General features: G+C 38.9%; 1 protein-coding gene across 4 annotated transcripts; it reads right to left on the reverse strand.

Annotated features, from left to right (window-relative positions):
- Positions 1 to 572: 572 nt before the first annotated feature.
- On the reverse strand, positions 573 to 17,014 carry CIPC (CLOCK interacting pacemaker). Of its 4 annotated transcripts, XM_074235654.1 has the most exons (5): positions 16,912 to 17,012; positions 14,020 to 14,122; positions 10,617 to 10,802; positions 8,866 to 9,035; positions 573 to 4,340 (listed from the first exon to the last, which is right to left on the reverse strand). In XM_074235654.1, exons 3-5 carry the CDS (start codon positions 10,750 to 10,752, stop codon positions 3,474 to 3,476), a joined length of 1,173 nt encoding a protein of 390 aa, XP_074091755.1. In that variant the 5' UTR covers positions 10,753 to 10,802; positions 14,020 to 14,122; positions 16,912 to 17,012; the 3' UTR covers positions 573 to 3,473. The 4 variants fall into 4 exon arrangements, with proteins under 4 accessions (XP_074091755.1, XP_074091757.1, XP_074091758.1 ...); XM_074235656.1 differs by lacking the exon at positions 14,020 to 14,122 and having other exon boundaries at positions 16,912 to 17,014; XM_074235657.1 differs by lacking the exons at positions 14,020 to 14,122; positions 16,912 to 17,012 and adding an exon at positions 16,530 to 16,551.
- Positions 17,015 to 22,293: the final 5,279 nt, after the last annotated feature.

Raw genomic sequence — 22,293 nt, forward strand, 5'->3', positions numbered from 1 at the left:
TTGATAAATCCATGTTCCTGAGTTAATAGTTATGAATTACTGTTACATGAATTCCACATTCCAGTTTTCTCTTCAAAAAGAGTAAAGGGGGAAAAAAAGATATCAATAAAGAGGAAATAAAGCAATGGCATAGTGAGAGGGCTGGTCTTGAGGTCAGTCTGGACAACATGGGTTCAAGTGTCTCTGATACACATTACCTGTGTGAAATGGGTAAGTCAATTTATCAAAAACTATTGGTGCCTCAATCATTCTCTCCAATGATCACTTATAGGTGAATTACCAATTTGTGTCAGTACAAGGAAGTTTCTACATTAACAGTTTTCCACACTGATCATCACAGGTTCAACTTAAAATTTTAAAAAGTTATACCATTTGAGATCTGAAATAAATTCAAATATTTACTATGGATTTCAGTCAACATTTTCTCAATCTCTAGGAAAAAAGTACTACATTGTACTAAGTGTTTTAGGGAGAGTAAAACATAGAATATCTATTCTTTGCCCCTCCCAAAAAAGATCAGAAACCTTTGCATCTAAAGTTAAAAAGCAAAACGTTCAAACATTTTTCAAGTAGGTAACTTTTATTTCTCTTTCAAATTTCACAGTCAAGTCAATTTCTTCAAAATTGCATACTTTCCCCAAAAGATATTTGGTGAATTAGTTTCTACCATATAGAATTCACAGCTGGATATGTATATTAATGTATGTATAACAGTTATATCCTAGCTACAGGTAGCATAAAATTGGGAGGGGAAGGAGAGTCATACATCAATACTACAATTAGGAAGAAAGCAATAAAAATGATTATCGATTACAAACTTTATTGACTCCATTTCCACAATCAATTTAATCCAACACCATTTTTTTCCCTAGAGGCATTTCCATGTTCATATTAACAGCTAAAATTCTATGGGCTGAAAATACATCCAGGTCACCTTTTGGATGAGATCTATACCAAGACTGACTTATCACTCATAGAAAATGTTTGTTCTTTCAAATGTCAGACACAACTATGCATTTGCAAGACCAATGCTACTTACAGCCTTGTCCAACCAATGGAACAGATATCTTCCTGATCAGTCCAAGAGTTCTTTTCCCACACGTAGATCTGGTTCCAGTGTGCTGGCCTCAATGCATCTCCCTTCACTTTCCCAAGTCTAGTATCTCTACTTGGATCTGAGTACTTTGTTTCATTAAAGTGAGTAAAACCTGTGCTGAACAAAATCTTAAGGCTTCCAGCTCTGAGACATCTAGAACAGAAAGATTATTCTGAATCATATCTGTTTCTTATTTCCATTTAGTAGTAAGGATCAAAGACAGGTTTCAACATCTTTTGTTGAGACACTAGGCAAAAAGTAAACCTTAATCTGAGAAGAATACAAGAAGCTTACAGCTCCACAGAGGAATTTTCTGATGAAATAAATTTGGTTCCCAGTGAGAGTTTTCAGTTTTGCCAAACAGTAAGGCTCCTAAGTGGTGTCCAGGCTGTTCCGGAATGCACCTGGCTCTTTAGCTTCAATGCCAAATTTATCTGCCAAAAGGAAATTTCTTAGCAGGGTGTACAATGTGCCCCCGCTCCAGTACCATGTGAACAGATTCAGAGGAAATAAGCAAGTTGGGCCAGGAGAAGATCTTCAAAGGATAAAAAGACTGTTCAGGGTCTTAACTTGCACTGGATTTCTTCCAAAAAACACAAGGTAAGGGGTAGCTAGGTGGCTCGGGGATAGAGCACTGGCCCTGGAGCCAGGAGTACCTGAATTCAAATCTAACCTCAGACACTTAATAATTACCTAGCTGTGTGGCCTTGGGCAAGCCACTTAACCCCATTGCCTTGCAAAAACTTAAAAACAACAAAAAACAAGGTAAAAATTCTGCACTGATTAGAGGTGAGTCTAGCTATAAGAATTTGAATTTTCTTATGTTATACAATTCGTTTAAAATTGTTTCAAAAACATAATTTCTGAATGTCAAAAAGGAAGGGGAGGAAGGTCTGGGTCCTTTTCTTGTGACCCAAGTAAGAAATTTTCTATTAAGTTAAGAGTTATTCCTATAAGATAATGTAGGTTATCCTCAGCTTGCTTAAACTTCAAGAATTTCTTTCTTGACACAAAACTGAAGTCTGAGAATTTTTCTGTTATCTGCCTAATGAAAATTATTTCTTCCATGTAGAGTTGGATTTTCACTTAAAACTTGTTTTATTTTTCTATTCCAAAAGAAAAGTATAATGCTTTTATCAAATCTAGAACATCTGATCATATTCTTCCTTTTCATATAAACTCAGATCAGTTACCCAAGTCTCTAGGGCAGTCAGCAATCTCAAAAAGATGATGGAAGATGTTACGATATAATCAGTCCCACTCTTATATTAGAAACCAGTGGAAGTTTTAGAATTTGAAGGAAAAGTAATAAGCCTGAAGAGAAACTTCACAAGCTTAGGAGAATTTGACTGAATTTGAGGTAATCCCCTAAAAGGTTTCTCTTTTGTTTTCCTCAGACCTTCAGGGGAGTGAAGGAAGTGCAAGCTAAACTTCAAATTGACATGATACACGTCCAGTTATAGCTGAAGAGGAATAAAAGCATAGTCACCTGAACTAGACAGATATAAATAAAAGAATACTAGTTTCTCCCGGAGACTAAGTCAAACAATCAACTCATCAAAAAAACAACACTGCCAAGGTCTTAGAGGATTCTAGATATTATATAATCCACTAAACACTCCAAAATCTTAAATTATTTTGCTTAGGTATATAAGGGTCATGATTCAAAGCAATCTGCTTTATATGCAAAAATCTGTAGCTAATGCCAGTCTAATGCTATTATACTTTCACCTCTATTCTCCAGTTTAAGAAAACTAAATCTTAAGTGGTTAGGCTGCTTTGCACATTATGTCAAACTTGCACCAAAGGAATTTCAGGTTTGGACTAAGTGGCTTTCAATATGTGGAATGCAGCAATACTGCAGGCACACCTTTACTGGTTTTTAGATGTAACTAAGACAAGGAAGCACAGATTCATTAGAACCCTTTGGGTTCCCTACTCTCCAGTCTTAAAGATGTCAAGGGGTGTGTGTGTGTGTGTGTGTGTGTGTGTGTGTGTGTGTGTGTGTGTGTGTTTTTCCCCATGCCTATGCATCTGTAAGCCTACTTAATGAGTGGGTAATTCCTAGGAGAGCTCAGAAGAATCATCTCTCCTATCTCCTCTAGAGGTGTCTCTTACCCCTACCACTTGATCTATGTAGGGTCCAGGGCCAGCTCCAACCTGAGGTTCATGTTGAAATATGACATAATATGGACATAATGCAGAGGTTATCAACAAAAGCCATTTAATGGCAGGTGTTCTCCACAAGTGAACCTTTAAACATGTTCTTAAACCATAAAATAAAAATAATGTTTCTCTAGGAACTTTGGGGGACAGAAGCAAATATCAGTAAGAAGCACTAGAATCACTCGAATGACAGTAAAATATGCCTCCTATGCTATATATTTGTATGAGCAGATAAAGCCTCAAAGTGACTTCCAGTTGGAGTAGACACAGATGTTAAAGATGCTTGTAATTTGGCCCAGGTCTGAGGAGCATTGCCCTTTGTGGCCTCCAATAAGAGCTGGGTTTGCTCTTTCAGCCGATCCAGTTCAACCTGAGTTGCCTGATTCTGTCGAATTAACTCCTTGGTTTTCAACGTGATTTCCAATAATCCAGACCTGTGCAAGATCACCAGGGTGTTCCGGAAGCGCCTGTGCCTACTTTGCCGTTCCTCAGGGAAGGTTTCTGGGGGGTGGCAGAACTGGTCTCCTGCTGATAATGCTGAAAGTGGCATGGGACTTTCTAACCCATGCAAAGAGCCATCAGACTCGCCAAGGGGGCTAGCAGGGGAAGCAAAGGACAAATTTGGAGCTTTAGCCATATGGTTACTAGACACTACTGGACTATCGGGAACAGTCTGTAGACTCCTACTTTCCACCAAAGATGACAAACTCTGATGAACTGAGTCCTGGGTGAATTTTGTGTTGGTTGGCACTGGAGTAGGATTAGATGGTAAAATATTAGTCTTGGTTGGTCCATTGGAAGACATTGTCCTGTGTCTCTCTATACAGACTCGTTTCTGCATACTGGTTTCTTCTTTTTCCTCTGGGTTCAGAGCATGGGCCCTCTTGCCTGGATGTGGAGCGATTTTAGTGTAAGAGTTTAGAATAGGCAAGTAATTTCTGGAGTCATTTTTCTTCTCACCAGTAGGACTAACAGGAGGCGGCACAGATGGATGAAGGAATACTAGCTGTGGCTGAGCTGAAATCACTTCAAAAGAGGGCTGGACAGTCCAAGACTGGAGATGGGATGAATTTCTGCCCTGAAAAGAAGGAAGGAAAAGAATTCTATTACCATAATTTACACACTTAAGAAGAATAACAAAGCATCAATCAGAATTAGCAGAAAGGTTCATACAACTACCTATACCCCACAAACAAGGTTCCCATTGCATACATAACAAATTTAGAGTACATCACAGTCAGGTCTGAAAGAAATCCTTTTAAAATTTCTGTGTCAACAAAACCTATGAAATAATGAAAAGCTATTTCATTTTTAACACCTTTTCTAATGGAGAACAAACATTTTTATTCCAAAGTTGTCACTTAGTTGTCAGTAGCTACAGTCATTTTATAATTAGGGTCATAGCTAAGGTGATAATAAAGTATGACACAATTTCTGACATGAAGTTAAAATATGATGCCAACACATGAAATACAGCTTTAAAGTACCTTTATTTCTTTCTCTCTGTTAACATCTAAAAAGTGTCATATAAATTTACTTCCTTACTCCCCTTATAGTTCTCAACCCATTCACTTCTCTACAGAAACTCCTCTCTTACAGGTTCCCAAAGATCTCTTTAACTGTTCAATCTGATTACTTTGTCTCAACCCTTATTCCCCCACCCCTTCCCAATTTTTCTACAGATTTTGGTACTGCTGAACATCCTTTTCTACATACTCTATCCTCAGGAACTGGAAGGGACCTCTGAGGTCATTTAGTCCAACCATCTCAGTTGATAGTTGAGGAAACTGAGAATACGAACAGTTAAGTGATTTGCCCAAGGTTACAGAGATTGTAAGTGGCAGGGCCAGGACTGAAGTCAAGTTCTCTGTCTCTTTCCTTATCATGTGTGATAGTTTCCCCTTGCTGGATCATTAGCCCTCTATAACTCCTTAAGTATGAGTGTGATGTACCTCCAAAGCTCTGTCTGGCCTTTGTCCCTTCTCCAAAAACGCTTGCTTGTTTGTCTCATACACTTTTTCAAATCTATGAATCCGGTATAATCTCTCTCAAACTCTACTACCTCTCAGATAAAAAAGACTTCTCAGTCTGGTATTTAAGGTCCTCTACTATCAGACTGTAACGTCCATCTGGAAGACAGCTAAGATGCAAAGTGGACAGAGCACTGAGCCTGCAGTCGGAAAGATCTGAGTTCAAAACTGATCTATTTACCATCTGGGTGACTCCTGGGCAAGTCCCATATCTACTGCCTGCCTCAGTTTTCTAAAGTATAAAATGAGGACAAAAATAACATCTACCTCTCTGGGTTGAGATCACACATATGCAGCACTGAGTCCAGATTCTGAAACATAGAAGGTACTTCACACATACTTATTCCTGCCCTTCCTGTCTCTCCTAGTACTATGTTCATGGCACTTCTTTATACACTCTAGGTTCTAGCCAAAGGATTATGAACTCAATGGCCCTGCCTCCCGGTATTTACACACACACACACACACACACACACACACACACACACACACACACACACACACAGACACACACCTTCTTCCACACCTGGAGCACACTCTCTCCTCAGCTATCTTTTGGAATCTTTATCAAGGATTGGCTGTATGGCAAAATCAGAGAATCATTAGAGCGATGGATGGAACACTGGGGGCCATCTTCTCTGTTAAGCCTGCTCCATCCAAGCATTAATGTTTTCTCATGTGCTCCATTCACTCCCTAATTGGGATCTTGCATTTTGTGCACAATAAGAACCTAAATATTTGTTGCATTTAAGTCTGTACTTTCATTTATAAAAAGGACCCATTTCTCAAACCTTCATAACTTTGACTCTCAAGTTGGGTGAAGTTTGCAGATGATTGTTCTCTGATTTTAACACAATGAAACGTGAGAGACCTAAAGTATTTGGGGATTTATCTCTCATGTACAGATCTTTACTACACTGATTCAGATTGTACCCTAACTCCTGAGGTCTGGTCTAGTTCCAGCCCAGTTTTGAGGGGGATCCCCAAAGGGACTTATAAAAGTCTAGGTCATCCTGAGGTCACCCTACTATAAAATAGAACCACAGAAAAAAACATTTAATTCTGGGATTCAAGTCTATTCTTTAAGACAGATCCACCGGACAGATGTCTCAAAACTAAAGAAGAGTAGATCTGAATACTTAGAAATATTATAGACTAGGAACATACCACAGTAGTGAAGTCACTATTCTAGTCCAGAATAAAGTATAATTTTAACCTGTTCCTAATTCAGACCCATATTTTAAGGCTGAGTCAGAATAAAGGGGATATTTATAAGGTAAAGATCTGACTACTTCACTATATTCCAGTACTATCGCTTTAGAATATATCTCCCCCAACCCATTATTTTTTAAAATAATGTTTCATTGTTATGTTTTAGCATAATATACTCTGTGCAATGCCCTAAAAGATAGCTGACTTAGTAATTAGATAAGCAAAATCATTTCAGAGCCCAAGTATCACATAATTTGTGAGATAGATAAGAACTTAGTTATCATGCTACCAAACTCCCTCATTTCACAGATAAGGAAACTGAAGCCTACTGAAATGATTTTGTCAAGGTAAAAGCTAAACAATGAATGGGACTGGACCCCACAAAAGAGCAAAATAGAAATAAATTAAACAGTGAAACAAAGGATGGTACATATTATCCAAGACCACTTAAAATAAGATTTAAAAAAATGAAACAATATGTTTCACTGTCTATCTCATAAACAATAACAAAAAGGTTCCTCAAAAAAAACCTCAGCAAAAACCAAACACTCAACAATGTGAACTACTTAAAATTAATTCTCAATTCATGTCATTCCTTAGCATTTTCTATTCCAATAAACCATAGCAGCCTTTCTAACCAATCGCGAAAACTGCACTGCTGGGAAAGCACATTCAGAACATAACCCTGGATCATCATCAATTTTCTATAGCTACTGCCTGGCCTACAACAAAGGAAAAGCTATAACCATACACACAAAGAGGCCAAGAGAAAAGGTAGGGAGAAAAAAGACACGCAAACAAATAAAAGCCAGAAAAGAAATAGGACTGAAGGTTCAAGGACATTTAAATTAGGTTTTATTTACTATCTTTGATCTTGCTTTTCATTTTTCTCACTGAGGACTGCAGTAGCAGCTAAGAAGTGATCTTCTGAACAATATCCCTTTTCAAAGCTCACAAGAATGACACTAGACTTCCCTTTTAGAAATCAATATATTCTCCTAGGAAGAGTCAGGCAGAAGTGATAATGCTAATGTTTCTTGTGAAATTGGAACCATGTTCTTTTTAGCCATGCAACTAAGATATGAAAGTCAAAGCTATCTAAAGAATTTTCATATTATTATATGCTCAACCAAGGATGGCCTTCACCACTATAAGAACCACATTGTTCTGACAGTAGTGTCATGTAAGGATAAAAAATCCTTACTTATATGATTTCTGGGCTTAAGCATTTTCTGTTCCTCAGTTTTTGCTATTCACACAATAGGTTCATAGTTCTACTTGCTAAAATTGTAAACTTGGGTCACTTTTTTCTTTATGACTGTGATTTAATGTGTATGAATGCCATAATTAAAGTATAAATTTACATATTTCTTTGTACCATAACTGCTAACTGTCAAATCTGGTCAAGACTACATAGAAATAAAAGAGTTCATCTGTTAAATATATGTAAATGGGTGCTCTTGTCTCTAGGCCTTTTGAGTGTCTCAGTAGGCACAGTCTTCCCTCTCCTTTGTGTCTAAGTATCGACTATTTAAACTGCTCATACAAATTTCTAAATTCTAAAGATGAAATTCTAGAATTACCAAAATCTTCTAAACCACTTCTCCTATCTCACCTTTTTAACATTCTTTTTGCCTTCTATCCATTGACAGCCAAAGAGATAACTAAATCTAACCAGATTGACTTTATATATCATTTTTTCCACATTTGCCATGCAAAGAAATATTGAACTGATCTAGAAACTGGTAGGGTAACACTCTAAAATAGGATGTAACATCAATAAACATGGGGGATACCTCTCATTCTGAAACAACATTCTACTTCTGTAGGTTTGCTCCAAAGTTTCAAATCAATTTAAGATTTTTCTTAGTTTTCTCTCCCTAAACTGCTATTCAAGTATGTTAAACAGATGGATTCCTTTGTATATAATTAAAAGACTGCCAAATGTGATCACAGCTAAGGTTCTCATAATCAATGACACTTTGAGCCATGTCAGTAAATGGAATGTTAATATTTTTCCCCTAATAGAGAATTTTGGCACTTGTCTATTCAAAACTTTTATTTTATTCAGAAGACAGAAGATAGGAAGAAAAATGGCCCTAATAGAATGTGTTTATGTATGGTATAGGAATGTGTGTGTGTGTGTGTGTATTTCTCTCTCTCTCTACACACACACACACACACACACATATATATGCATACACACATACACACATGATGCATGCTTACATATATTTTAAATCCCCTAGGAAAAAACTTGACTCCAAGTAGCCAAATCAGTAGAATAAAGATTCCTTTAAGGACAGAAAGAACAGACTAACATATGGCCCTCCAGAGTCATTTTTCTTCCATGTTCCTCACCTGTTTGACCAACACGTTCTTCATGACAACCATGGAAGACAGAGCTGGAAAGGAATTACTTGCTATTGTTGAGTTCTGTCGGAGCCCATCTTCTCCATGCCAACCCAGGGTGTTCAGCATATCCTCTGAGTCCATTTGCTCTGCAGAACTTAAGCACTCTGAGCTTCCATCTGATACCCAGAAAAGTCAGAAAAATAGTTAATTAAGTCTGCAGCCACTGGACAACTTGCCTTCTACCTTAGAATGCTAGCTTACCATACCTTATTCAATGGTTACTAGGTTTGGTGATGAGGAGCTCATACTAAAATGAAGGTTCCCTGATGACCATTTGGCAGTTAATGAGTGAAATGAGCTGAATGAGTGAATTCCAACCAGATTCTTCTAGAAAGGGATTCATATTTAGAAAGAACACAAAATGAATCGCAATGAAAATCTCAACAGGGGATTTCCAATATGTGAAATCAGCCCATTTAAGCTAGGTTTAAAAACTATAAGAAAAATTTGCATGCTCTTTAAACCTGTCCAGTTTAGGACCCTAATAATATAAAGGCACAAAAACTGAATTCCTAATATAAAAGACACAAAAACTGAAGAGAAAAATGAAAATTATTCTGAGTCTATTTTAATTGGAATTATACAGCAGTATCTCAATTTTGTTTTATTTTTTAATTTTGTTAACCTTGGTAATATTTTGATCTTTAAATAATTTTTTATTATTAACAATCAGCAACAAAACATTTCAATACAGTAAAAGAACAAGAATTTGTCATGAAATTCTCATATTAAAATCTATAAAATTTTGTTTTTAAATATATAAACATATAAATGACATGCAAGTACCCATATATATGTACTTAACTATAAATAAAATTTAACAAGATAGTAACAAAAACTATTCTATAGGTTTGTGTTCCCCTTCTATATATTTTGTTTTCTTCTGTTACATTTTAAAAGCATATAGTATTAATCTGTTTTTAATGTGTTTATCTATCACCAGAATCTCCAAGAACACCCCAAAAACTATGAAGTTGAAAGAAAACAAAGATTAAGAACAAAGAATGTGTTGACTGTTCTAAAAGTTAATTTCTGGCAAACATATTATTTTGAAGTATCACACAGTAATTTTATTGAGTTGACTCCTTGATTGTTAAAGATTAACAATGTACAAAAGTGTTTTTCCTATAGGTCGATAGACTATTCATGTGGAGAAAACAGCTGAAACAACAGAAGCAGGAGTACTGAAATATATTTTTCCTCCAGCCACCTGCAACAGTGGGAAACATTTTGTTTAAAGCTCAGAGATCAAGACATAACTGGATGCTCTATCCTCCTGATATTGTAAACAGTTGCTCTGAATATAATATTACAGTGTGACATATGAATAATTATTTTTAAGCTTAGATATTTATCCTCTGTATAAGCATGCTTCATCCTAGTCAGATAAGAAAGTTTTAGTTTGGAAAAAAAACTGAACAGTAATAATGGATAGTTGGTTGTTCAGTCTTTGGTTGAGTCCAACTCTGTGATCCCATTAAAGGGTTTCTTAGCACAGAAACCGGAGTGGTTTAACATTTCCTTCTCCAATGCACTTTACAGATGAGGAAACTGACGCAATCATGGTTATATGACTTGTCCAGGGTCCTGAGGAAAGATGTGAACTCCAGAAAATGAGTATTTCTCTGACACTCTATCTACTGGGCCATCTAACTGTCCCTTATAATGGATACCAGATAACAAAAAATATTTTTAACCTGAAAATCCAGAGTCCTTATCTGACTCAGCAGCTGCCATGCTGAAGTGATGAGCCATTTGTTTCCTCTCCATTACTTTGCCAAGTTTAGCCAATAGCCTTCTTGGGCTGCTTCTGGGTGGATCTTTTCTCTCCATAGTCTCACTGTATGAGCAGATTCAAAAAGACTCTTTCCATCTGGACAATCCTATGATGACAATTAAATAAGAAGTCATTAATCCTTAGGAGCTGAAGAAAGCAACTTCACCGGTGAAAAGCAAATCACTCATACACAGAGACTAACCCCTCTATCTTCTGTTATGTCTTCTCACCAGCCTCAGTGGACAAAACCTTAAGGTATGGTAAAATAATGTCCCCCTCAGCTTCAAATATATAGTCTTAGTTTCATTTCCAAGTTGAAGCATAATCAATTGAAAGCTTTGCTTGTCTTTAAGAAAAATATTTTACTAGACTTTCTAGAAGAGATAATAATTTATCAATTTACTTTTAATATATCTGAACTGAAATTGATGTTTTTGGACCAGTTCCTCCTTCAATGTACAAAAATTAAGGTCTCACGGGTTAGCACGGATGACCTTCCATAGTGTCCTGACTTTCCCTTAATATTATAAAACTCTCTCAGTACTTTGTCCAAACCACTTGCAAACTACCCCAAAGGTAAAGATGTTCCAGTTCATTCTGGCAGTTTTTAGACTTACAGGTAGTTTTCACAAAAGATCCAAATAGGTCAGTGAGGCATAAAGAAATTGGACTTTATTACAGAACAGTTCTAATTTGTACAAAGAAAATATAAGTTCTAGATTGGGGCAGGGGAAAAGGTAAAGAAATGTTTATTTGGTGGACTCAAGTTTAGGGGCTTTAGGCAGAAAGAGGAAAAGGGAAGGGGCAAGGAGGAGCAGTGAATATCCAGTTGCTTCACTGACTCAATGTCACTCCTAGCTGGTCAAGACATTTTACTCAAGTGCTATTTATGTGGATTATTGCTTAGATGTGTCTAATGAATGTCAAAGGCAAAGCCCCTACAAGCCTGGGACATAAAAGTTTCCAGAAGGGGACTCAAAGAGAGGGTGTTAGGTGAGAGGAAGAAGAGATGGAGTGCAGAGCAGAATGCTTACTTAATAAGTCCCAAGAAAAGTTGTGGACTCTTATAAAATATATAGAAGATATAAGTTTTGGAGTGATCATAGTAAATTGAATAACAGGAAACTAATAGTAACATTTTTATTTGTATAGAATTTTGTGGTTTACACAGTACTTTCACACAAATCATTTCATGACAACCTTAAAGAATATGCAGAGGATGATTATTAGCCAATTTTTGCCTATTAAAATACCTGGATCTCTGAAAAGTAAGGAATGTGGTCAAGTTCACAAAGCTAGACAGTATTGTAAAGCTTGGCACCAAAAGCCAAACTGTTAAATGCTGAAATGGGTCACAAAGCTAATCACACAATTTACAGACAGTGGAAGCTACGATTTCTTCAGATTTAGCTCTTTCAAAAAAGTTCTTTTAGAAAACACTAAATGGGTACTACAAGGTTGGTATTAAGGAGCACACAAAATAAAAAACCCAAGTACTTAGAGCAGCACTTAAGAAAAAAAGTAATAATAAATAAGTTTGAGTCTGATTTCCCCCAATCCTTGTGATATTTTAAATGAATAACTCATTTACTACTTTATTCTATGAGATTTATGGATATTTGTTTCATTGTTAGGGTCAACACTTTTGTTTTCTTATCTTCTTAAATGACCTGACGTTACCCAATTATTCATAGGAGACAATTACTGTTTGAATGAAAACTGAGTTTTTTAACTAGGTCAATTATCAATTGATTGTATATCATAAATTATTATATCTGTTCCAAAATTGAGTCTAGTAGTTGGGGAATCAGTCACTAGCAACTGGAGGATTATGAAAGACTTCATGGAGGAGGGAGTGCTTGAGCTCAATCTTGAAGGAAACAATATATTCTGAGATAAATAGTCTGAGCCTTCCAGGCATGGGAGATGGCCAAAGCAAATGTACAGATACTACAGCAGCAATGCCAATAGCTGGAAAACACAAACAATTAATAAAGAAGCAGTGGGAGGGTCCAAACTAGAATCTTAAAAATGTTTAAAGTTTGCCCAACTTTTCAGTTTGAGTAGAGGACACCAAGCTCAGCCAGTCTGAATGAGAACAGATTCCACATAGAATGCAAGTTATTTAGTAAAACATTCAATTGATTAAAGAATGTAGACTTCTTTACACAATTCAGTTCTAATTACCAGAAACCCCTACACTGACTACACATTTATTAATTAAATCTCTTACATCAAAGTGAGCAAAATGTGATCTCTGTACTGGATATGAACCTTGACAGTTTGGATAACCCAGACATAACAGGGGACTAAAATATATAAGTGTATCCCTAAATGAATCAGGGCCTTTTGGGGTGAAATGCAAAAAAATGTATACTTTTAAATTTTCTTGTTAAGAATCTTGTTATCCTTAGGAAATTAATTGTAGGCCTCTTCAAAATGGAAACAGATGTGACCCAGGAATGGTAATTCAGACTAATACAAGGATGAAAATGAAGAACTGATATTAGAAAAGTAGTTTTTTATTCCAAATTTGTAATTAAGTGGACAATCAGCTGAGCTACAGACTAACAAATGGGATTTGATTCTGCCACATAAAAATGGGTAGAACAAACCTGATTGTGAAATCACAGACAGATTTCCATATCCTAGATTTGGTGCTGGAATGGACTTTAGAAGTCATTAATTTTACAGAAGGGCAACTAGGTAGCACAGTGGAAGAATGCAGGATTTAAGAGTCAGGAGGATCTGAGTTCAAATACTACCCAGGATACTTACTGGGTGTATGGGTCTAGGCAAGTCACTTAGCTTTTTGATGACAGTTTTTTCATCTGTAAAATGGGAAAATAGCAATTACTGCCTAGGGTTGTTGTGGGAACCAATTCAGTTAATTCTTATAAAATGTTTTGCAAACCATAAGATTTATATATAAATGCTAGCTATCCTAATAATTGCAGATGAGAAAAATGAAGCAAGGAAGCATTAAGTGACTTGCTCAGTATCGACTAGTCAGCTAGGAAATGTTGATAACAGAATTTGACCCTGGGTATCCCTGACTCCAAGCCTAGCACTAAACCTACTTTACCAAGAAGCTTCTTCAAGTAAGATTTGAAACCAGTGCTCTTTCCACTATACTTCCATGTCTGTATAATATCTACTGATATCAGAACATCTATGAGTTTTTTGTTGTTATTCCTGTTGTTGTTATTGTTTTATTCAGTGATTTCAGTTGTGTCCAAAGCTTTGTGGTGTCATTTGGAGTTTTCTTCTACAGTTTATTTTACAGATGAGGAAACTGAGGCAAACAGGGTTAAATGATTTACCCAGGTCATACAGCCAGTAAATGTCTATGCTGGATTTGAGATGGGTCTTCCAGATTCCAAGTCCAGTGCTCTATCCACTGCACCATCTAGCTGCCTGAGACATCTGTGATAGTCAGAAATAAAAAATTCACAATATATATTTAGCATGGTGAACAGAGGCATTTTTATATGTAAACCTCTACTTTAAAGTTCTTTTTTCTAGAGAATGGAAATCTTTAAAGTCCAATAAGGATCAAGTGAGACAAGACTGAAAGGGTACATAATTTTTTTTTTTTTAGTAGAATGAGACACATTCTTTTCAGTGGTGATGATAAGGAAAATTAACCACTGAACAAAAAGACTTCACTTAATAAATAGAACCATATGAAGCACTCAACATGAGAGAACAGACTGATGGCATTTATTTAAAAATGATCTCAGATTGAAAGCTAGACAAAATGGCAAAATATCAAAACCTTAAGTAGTTGTGTTGCTCTTCTCCTTTCTAAATTAAGTGCAAATTTAAATGGTCATTGGCAAACTAGAGATTGAGAATTCATTGCTCAACTCTTTGCCTCTAAGTCATCTGTTCATTTCTGGCACAAGCTGATAGTGACTAAAATTACTTTAGATGTCTAAAGTCCTTCTGTGCAAGGTATTAAGGTTATTTCTCTAGAATCTTACTAGGATTTGAACTTAACCAAAACAAGCTGTCACAACTGGCACTAATTCAGATTTTTCTTAGTATAAATATTACAGTTCTTGAGGATTCCTGGAGTACAAAGATCACACAAAAGGGCAAAATAATAATAAATAATTTGTATTATGTTTTTTATTAACAATATTCACATCCATTCACATATTGCAATTTTTAAACTATGTCTTATAAATACGATTGTTTCAGCATAATCAACGAAGTAATAAACATCCATTCCCAATCCATTGTCCTCCTGAAGCTATTTAGAACACCTATAAGTAATTCAAAGGTTCACAGAATCAAAGGTTCTACATCTCCAAATAAAGGATAAATAAGATTTATCTCAGATTTTGCCAGCCTTGCTTTCCAAAGATATAATCTGCCCTCTCTTTTCCAAGACAGAAACTAGAAAATAACTGATCTGAGGTGAAAATCTGGGTGTTAGTCACAAGATCACAGATTGATAGTTGAAGGAATTTCAGAGGCCACTGTCATTTTACAGATAAGGAATCTGAGGCACGGAGGTTAAATGACTTGCTCTATGAGTATCTGAAGCAGGATTTGAAGTTAGGCTTCCTTAATAGCTCACTGTGGTATACACATGCTGGTGAGGCAAACCAACCAGGCAAGTTAATAGGACGTAGGGTATTATTCTAATCTAAAAATATTTATCTGTGCCTTGAAAATCCCTAATCAGCTGAAGCAGTAATCCCCTATGAAGCTGGGCTAAAGAAGAAAGGAGAAGGAAGGAAGGAAGGAGAGAAAGACAGAGAGAAAGGGAGAGAGAAAGAGAAGAGAGATAAAGAAATAAAGGAAGGAAATAAAGGAAAAGAAAGGAAGGAAGAAAAAGAAAGAAGACCAAGTATAAGTGGAATGGGTCTGTAATAGTTTCAGTTTGCTAACCTTTGCTTGAAATCTTTCATTAAGAAATGAATTTATTTTTAAAAAGTAACATCTATATGTAACTGAGAAGTTAAGAACTGGGTAAGACAGAATATATATACATATATATATATATATAGGATGAAATATAACTCTTTACAATAAAAATATAGAATAAATATAGATACAATTTAAAGTAATAATTTATTCTGAGTTTATTCTTTATCTTGAATTTTCTAAAGCATGATTATAGATCAATATTAGTGAACAGGGGAGAAAGTGCTTCAACTTCCAACACTTATTATTCCATTTCATATCCATTTACAGTCCTCTGCCTGACCAATCCCTATGCCACTTTGGGATGGATACACTTTAATCCACTGAATTTTGTAGGCTTGGTACAATTCATCAGCTCACTTCGCTGTTTGCCCTTCAGAAAAGAGGATGGATGGCAGAATTTCACTTTGATTCCCCATCTGCTATTACAAGAAGCATGTCAGCGACAATGACCACCTACCCATTCCCATCAGCCCACATTTCATCTGTGCAATTCAGTACCCACCAGCCTGGCAGCTCAGCGGGGCAGAGCAGGGCCAAACCTCGGGTACTGTACTGTGACTGGCAAGCTACCAGCCCAGGGCAAACACCCAAACGGCACATACTGCAAGGGTGTTTCGAACAACAACAAACAGGCTTTCTCAGACCCCGCACCCCAAGCAGCCGAAAGCACATTCCCCTCATGCCATCCTCTCTGCTATTCATTCACTTCCCCCAGCCCCTCCGTGCCACCTCCTCGTCCACCTGGTGCATTTCCACGCCTCCCTTGGCCTCGCCCCTCGGTGGCCCACCGCACACACACCCGTAGCCCCGATTGTCTCCCTGTCCCTTCCGGGTCGGTGCCGCCCCCCCCTTCCCCTCCTGCCCTCACCTCCCCTTCCCCACCTGCTGTCACCTGTCCTCTCTCCAGGCGCGGGCACGGGGTCTGGAGGAGCAGGTGTCCGGAGGCCCCCGGGCCTCTTCCTCCGCGGCTGGCCGTGCCGCCTCGCCCGGCGCCGCCGCTGCCCGCCAGCTCCTCCGCGGGGTCCCCGCGCCCCCCGCGCCTCACCTTTCCCTCCGCCCTTCCAGGGACGCTCCCACCGCCTGGCTCTGACAGGTGCACGCGGGCGGAGGCGGGCGCGCCGACGTGCCCCGGGTCGCCCGGGTCGGGCTTGGCTCCCCATTCCGGGCGCCCCAGCCCTGCCGCCCCTCCCCCACCCCGGTCCCCGCCCCGGCTCCGGCCGCCCACCCCGGCTTTGCCCCTTCCGGCCCGCCGGGCCTCCTCCGCCGCCTCTCACCTGGGGCAGGGGTCGCTACTCCAGGAGCGGGCAGGCGGCCGGGCGGCGCACGCGCGAACCAGGCCCCGGGCACCATGACAACCCCCGCCCTCGCCGCTGTCGTCATCCCGGCGGGGAGCTCCCCGCCCCGCCTGCCCCGTGACACGTGACCCCGCGAAGCCGCCTTCCGCTCTCCCAGACCCGCCCATTCGCGAGCATCCCGCGCCGCCTCCACCGGAAACAGCTGCGTCCCCGGGGTCCACCTCGCCCCACCCCCCACCAGCGCGGGAGGGGCGGCCTCCGGCACGTGCGAGGCAGCGTTTCACTCCCGCAGAGTCTCTCTCTCCCGCTGGGCGGGCACCTCTATGGTTCAAGGGAACCCGGCGGGGGCGGGGCGGGCGCCACTCGCCTTTGACCTCCGCATGCGCAGTGCGCTTTTCCCGCCGTCTTGTAAGGGAGAGCTTAAGTATGGGGGAAAGTTGAGTAGAAACTTTATCAAGCGTGAAGGAACGTTTGGGTCCTTGGACGTTGGAGCCACAAAAAAACGAAAAAAAAAAGAAAAAGGAATTTTGAGCCCATGCCCAGAGTTTTGCAGATTCATACCGATTGGGGCAGGGACTGATTTGGGAAATTTTTTTTTAAGTTAAAAAAAGCACAGAGGAAAGGCAAAGGTGAAATGTGGCAAGGTGTGTAGAGGCCTGGGCGGGAGCAGCAAGGAGGCCCAGCTCGGAGCTCTCTTGTCTGAGGCTGCTGGACGACAGGGAAAGTGGTTTTGAGAGAGAGGTTTCTGCCTCTTTCGGGTCCATTCCGCAAGCAGCGAGGGGAATTGTGTTCTCTTGGGGGAAAATCTTAATGCGAGATGGAATTACTTTTGTGTGGGACAAATGCCACTTAAATAATTTAGGAGATCTCTCAAGGTATGAAGAGAAAGCTTTATTCATTTCTCAAGGAACAGGGCCACAATCAGTTACAGAGATTGAAGCCAAAGCAAAAGGCCCAAGAGTCACATTTATCCTAACTGGATTCCCAGCCCCCACCGACCCGCCCTCGTTAATGAGGAATGTGGTTTTACAATCTAGACCCGAAAACTAATCTAGGGGAAAAGAGCATAACATTCAAACCGAAACCAGATTTATCTCTTCAGCCCCAGGGACTGAATGGTCATCAGAATTACAGATAAGGTGAGGCCGGTTGACCCTTCACCAGTATCCCAGAGGTTGCTTTGTCAAGGGAGGACGGACATATAGTTAACTATTCTCCAATCTACAATATTCTACTGAAGACATCTCAGACTTTATCCCACTCACTTTGATAGAGGTAATTCCCCAGGGAGGTCAGCGCCTTTACAATAGACTGGGCTGCTTCGAGCCTTGAGAGGTTTGGTTTTATGCTCCGGGTTACTCAGCCAGTGTATCAGAGGCACGACTAGAACCCAAGACTCTGTGGCCTCAAACTGGCCCTCTGTGAGCTATGATAAGTAGCTTCTTATTGCTGTAGAATGAATGAATGATGTCCAATGGAGAATTATTGCAGAATGAAGAGGAACACTAGCGGCTGGGAGGAAAAGGTTCCCAGGAGGATTGACTTAAGCGTTGAAGCTTGGGGCCTCATCTTTCCTAGTTCAAATCTGGCCTGGGCCACTTACTGACTGGGCAAGTCATTTAATCCTCAGTGTGTAAAATGACACAGTAGATAGAGAGTTCAAACCCAGCCTCACTTAAGCCCAGCCTTGGTCTTAACCCCATTGCCTTGGTTCAAGGGAACCCTCTAAAATGAGCTAGAGAAAGAAATATCAAACTATCCCACTGTCTTTGACAAGAAGATCCCAAATGGGGTCTCAAAGAGCCAGATGCAATGGAACTCCCACAAAGATTCTAAAGCACAAGTGAGGAGGTAATGCTTTCTTTCCAAGTATGTGGAATAGCTTATGCAAAGACCCAGGGGAAACTGAAAATAGTAATAATTATGATAATAATTATAACCCACATATACAGAATGCTTTGAGGTTTGCAAAATGCTTTCCAATTATCTCACTTTATACTCACAACAATCCTTAAAGGTAAAACCTGGTATGATCCCCATTTTGCACATGAGGAAATTGAGGAAAGCAAGATTTAGTGACCAGATAAATGAATGACTAGTAAATGAAATCAAATTTGAACTCAGGTCTTCCTGACCTAAGATCCAGCCCAGTATCCACTTTATCACCTGGTTTCCAGTTTGGCCAGTTTAACTGGAATGTAGTATAAAGAACCAGTCTGTGAAGAAGAGTAATTGTATAGTAATCCTGGAGAGTCAGGTCAGAGCCAAACTGTGAAGATCTTTAAATACCAATCAGAGGAATGTGTAACTTAAACTAAAGACAAGAGAAAGTAACTGGAGTTTCGCAGAAGAGACAAGTGACATTATCAGGCCTGTGCTTAGGATGGTCACTTTGGTAGCTGAATAAAGAATGAATTACCAAGGGAAAATACAAGACAGACTAATTTGGAAGGAGGCTTTTGTACTAGTCCATGTTGAGAGACTGAACTAGGGCGTTGCCTATGTGAATGTAGACAAGGGAATAGATACAAGATATAATGCCAAGTCAAGCTTTTTCCCAGTTTAAAGACTGCCAAATAGGACCAGGGCTAGCAAAAAAAAAAAAATAGAAATATAGAGAATATAGAAGATCTGAAATCCAGATTTCTATCCTGTTCCATGATAGTTTGGAGGGAGAGGCAGTTCCTGAAAAAGGGAAAATCCAGGAATGGGAAGAAGGGTATTAAAGTAGATTGTACAGGGTTTTAGGGGCTTGCCTCTCAGTAGAATAATTTAATCAATAAGAGCCTTGGAAAATTAGAACTTCTTTGATAAATCAATCTTGATATTAGCAGAAATGAAGGGCAAAGTTTTAGGCCAGTGACTAGCAGGATCCCTGTTATCGATGGTTAAGGTTTTATCCATTGACTGTCCAATCAACATTCTCTTAGTTGGGCCACTGTGTACAAAGCCACAGCTTCTTTAAGTATTTACTAAATGCTAAAAATTAGGATGGGTCTAGATATATGGTTAAAAGAAATCCAGCTTGAAGACTGGACCAAAAGGAGACCTTGATGTCAAGGCAGAAAGATCAGAAATATCAGAAATTATTAAAAGTTTGCTATAATGTCCTGAATTCTAAGACTTTGAGGGAAAGATGATGTCTTGAAGAATAAATTTTCCTTATCCTGAGACTGTTCTAGGGCTATCCTAATTCAGCAATTCAACAAACATTTGCTAAGTACCTATCTTGTGCAATATATTGTGTTAGGTTTGTGAGGGAAATTTCTGGTGAAGTCCTCTCAGGGTTAAAGAATGTTTATGTTAAGAAAAAGGTTGCATTCCAAGAGATCCAGGACATCCTCGATAAAATTGTTTTGCTAACTGAAGCACTGACCTTGAGAATCCTACTTTTTCCTAATCAAAACAGTATGAAGGTCATCAGAATCTCTAAACTAAGAGGGTCCAGTAACAGGCCACCCTACCATCTGATGAGAGACATATTTTGCAAATATTCTTTGTGTCTACTGCTAAGATAGATTTCTGTGAATAGATTGTTACCCCCCCCCCAAAAAAACCCCAAAACAACTCAGCCATTGAGCTAAAGGGGAGGAGGGTTAGGGAGAAGGGGAGGGGAAAACTATATATTCTTGTTTGACTCTACTTTGGGTGCAACTCTCAACTCTCATCATTATGTGAGATTGTGAGTCTGTCCTTTTCTTGAGAAAAGCAAATAAACTTTCTTTTGCTCAGACCCAGTCTCTAAGAATTTCGTTTAGGGTAAATTTATCCCACACAGTTTTGGTACATTGGCTCAGAAGAATCCCCTCCTTAAGATCTCCTGGCCATTGATATGCAAGCAAGTCCTAGCCAAATGTTTCACTAGCTTGTGATTTAGTGCCAGGGCAGATCCCTTGGGGGGTGGGGAAGAATCCAGAGGAGAGACTTTGAGCAAAATTGAAAATCTAAAGGCCTCCGCAGGCAGAAACAATAAGGGAGATGGCCCCATGTCAAGAGTTTGACTGGAGGAAAGAGTACCATCAGGTCATGTAAGTTTGTGTACACAAACCCAGGCAAGCAAGAGCTGTGAGTCTAAGACTTGGACAAGGTTCAGTGAGCCCCTGGGTAATCTGGCAGTTCTGCCTTTATTCCAAGTAGCTTGGGTCTTTTTGGATAGAGGTGGAGGAAACCCTCCAAATTTTTTAGAGAGGGTCTGGAGATAACCTCCAGTCACTTTAAGTCTGCAGGGTGTCTGGAGGACATCTCAAGAGAGATGGTCAGATCAAATTTAAAGTTAAGTGACAAGGAACCACCATTATCCCTTGAAGTGCCAGCTGAGAGCTCTAGGGTCTAGAATTAGTAATTGGGATGAAGTACCAAAATATTAAGGAAAAGTGCAGAAAATAATTGAATACTGTTGACTTGCTGTTTCTCTGTAATTCTGTGCTGCTAGAATGCTTCTTCCCCCTCCCTCCCCCCTCTCCACCATTTGCCTGCTTACAGTCCTGTCTTTTATCTCTCCACCTAGGAGAGAGCAAAAAAGAGGAATTAAGAAAAAAAAGATTAATTAATAAAAATTCATGAAGACCTGGTAAAATAAGTGTTAAAAGGGGAATTTATTTGGAATTAAAAGAAAGAGAAAAGAGACAGTATTACCAGATACATTAAATAAAGAAATCATAAAAAGAAATGCTATTTTACATTGAGAAAGCTTTGAGGAAGTAAATTCCAGAAAGACAAGAGAGTCAGGTCCATTCTAAAGTGTATAATTTGATTATAGAAAAATGCCAAAAAAGGGTAACTGAAGCATGGAAATAGTTGATCATTTAAGAGAATGAATCCAGGTTTCCTCTGTGGTAATATTATAGTTTCAGTAGTTTATTGGTAAAAATATAGATTCTGATGATATTAATTATTACACAGAAGGAATGGGACAACTGAGAATTTAAAAAACATTCCCCCCCCACCAAAAAAGATTTAAGACTGTCCCCTTAAAAGGAAGTTATTTGGTTTACTCTAGCTGAAGAAGGGAATGGGGTGGGGTGGATATTCTAATTAGGCTGAGGTTTTTGAGTGACTGTTTGCCTTCTCAAAAGTTATACCAGTTAAAATCAAGAAGTGTTAAATATTAAAACCTTTGAAGGGAAAGGTGTATTATAATGTGGTCTATAATAGCTGAAAAAATAAAGTTCAAATAAGAGCTAATGGAAAAAGAATAGTGGAACAGTATATTAAGAGAAAATCTAAATTCAGTCTGAGTAATGGGTTCTGAAAGAATTGGAAAGAGAATAAAAAAAGTTGCAAGGGAAAGTGAAAAGGCATGTAGAGATAGTTGGGATTTTTGAACCATTTGTGAAGTATGGAAGTTGATTAAAGCATGTA

Source organism: Macrotis lagotis, chromosome 4 (genome assembly GCF_037893015.1).
Source record: "Macrotis lagotis isolate mMagLag1 chromosome 4, bilby.v1.9.chrom.fasta, whole genome shotgun sequence".
Classification (NCBI taxonomy): domain Eukaryota; kingdom Metazoa; phylum Chordata; class Mammalia; order Peramelemorphia; family Peramelidae; genus Macrotis; species Macrotis lagotis.

Excerpts from the sequence above, each read along its gene's own strand:
- CIPC (XM_074235656.1), bottom strand. The coding sequence starts at position 10,752 with ATGGAGAGAAAAGATCCACCCAGAAGCAGCCCAAGAAGGCTATTGGCT. Across the intron at positions 9,036-10,616 it reads TAAGGACTCTGGATTTTCAG|ATGGAAGCTCAGAGTGCTTA; the intron begins GTTAAAAATATT and ends TCTGGGTATCAG. Across the intron at positions 4,341-8,865 it reads AGAACGTGTTGGTCAAACAG|GGCAGAAATTCATCCCATCT; the intron begins GTGAGGAACATG and ends CCTTCTTTTCAG.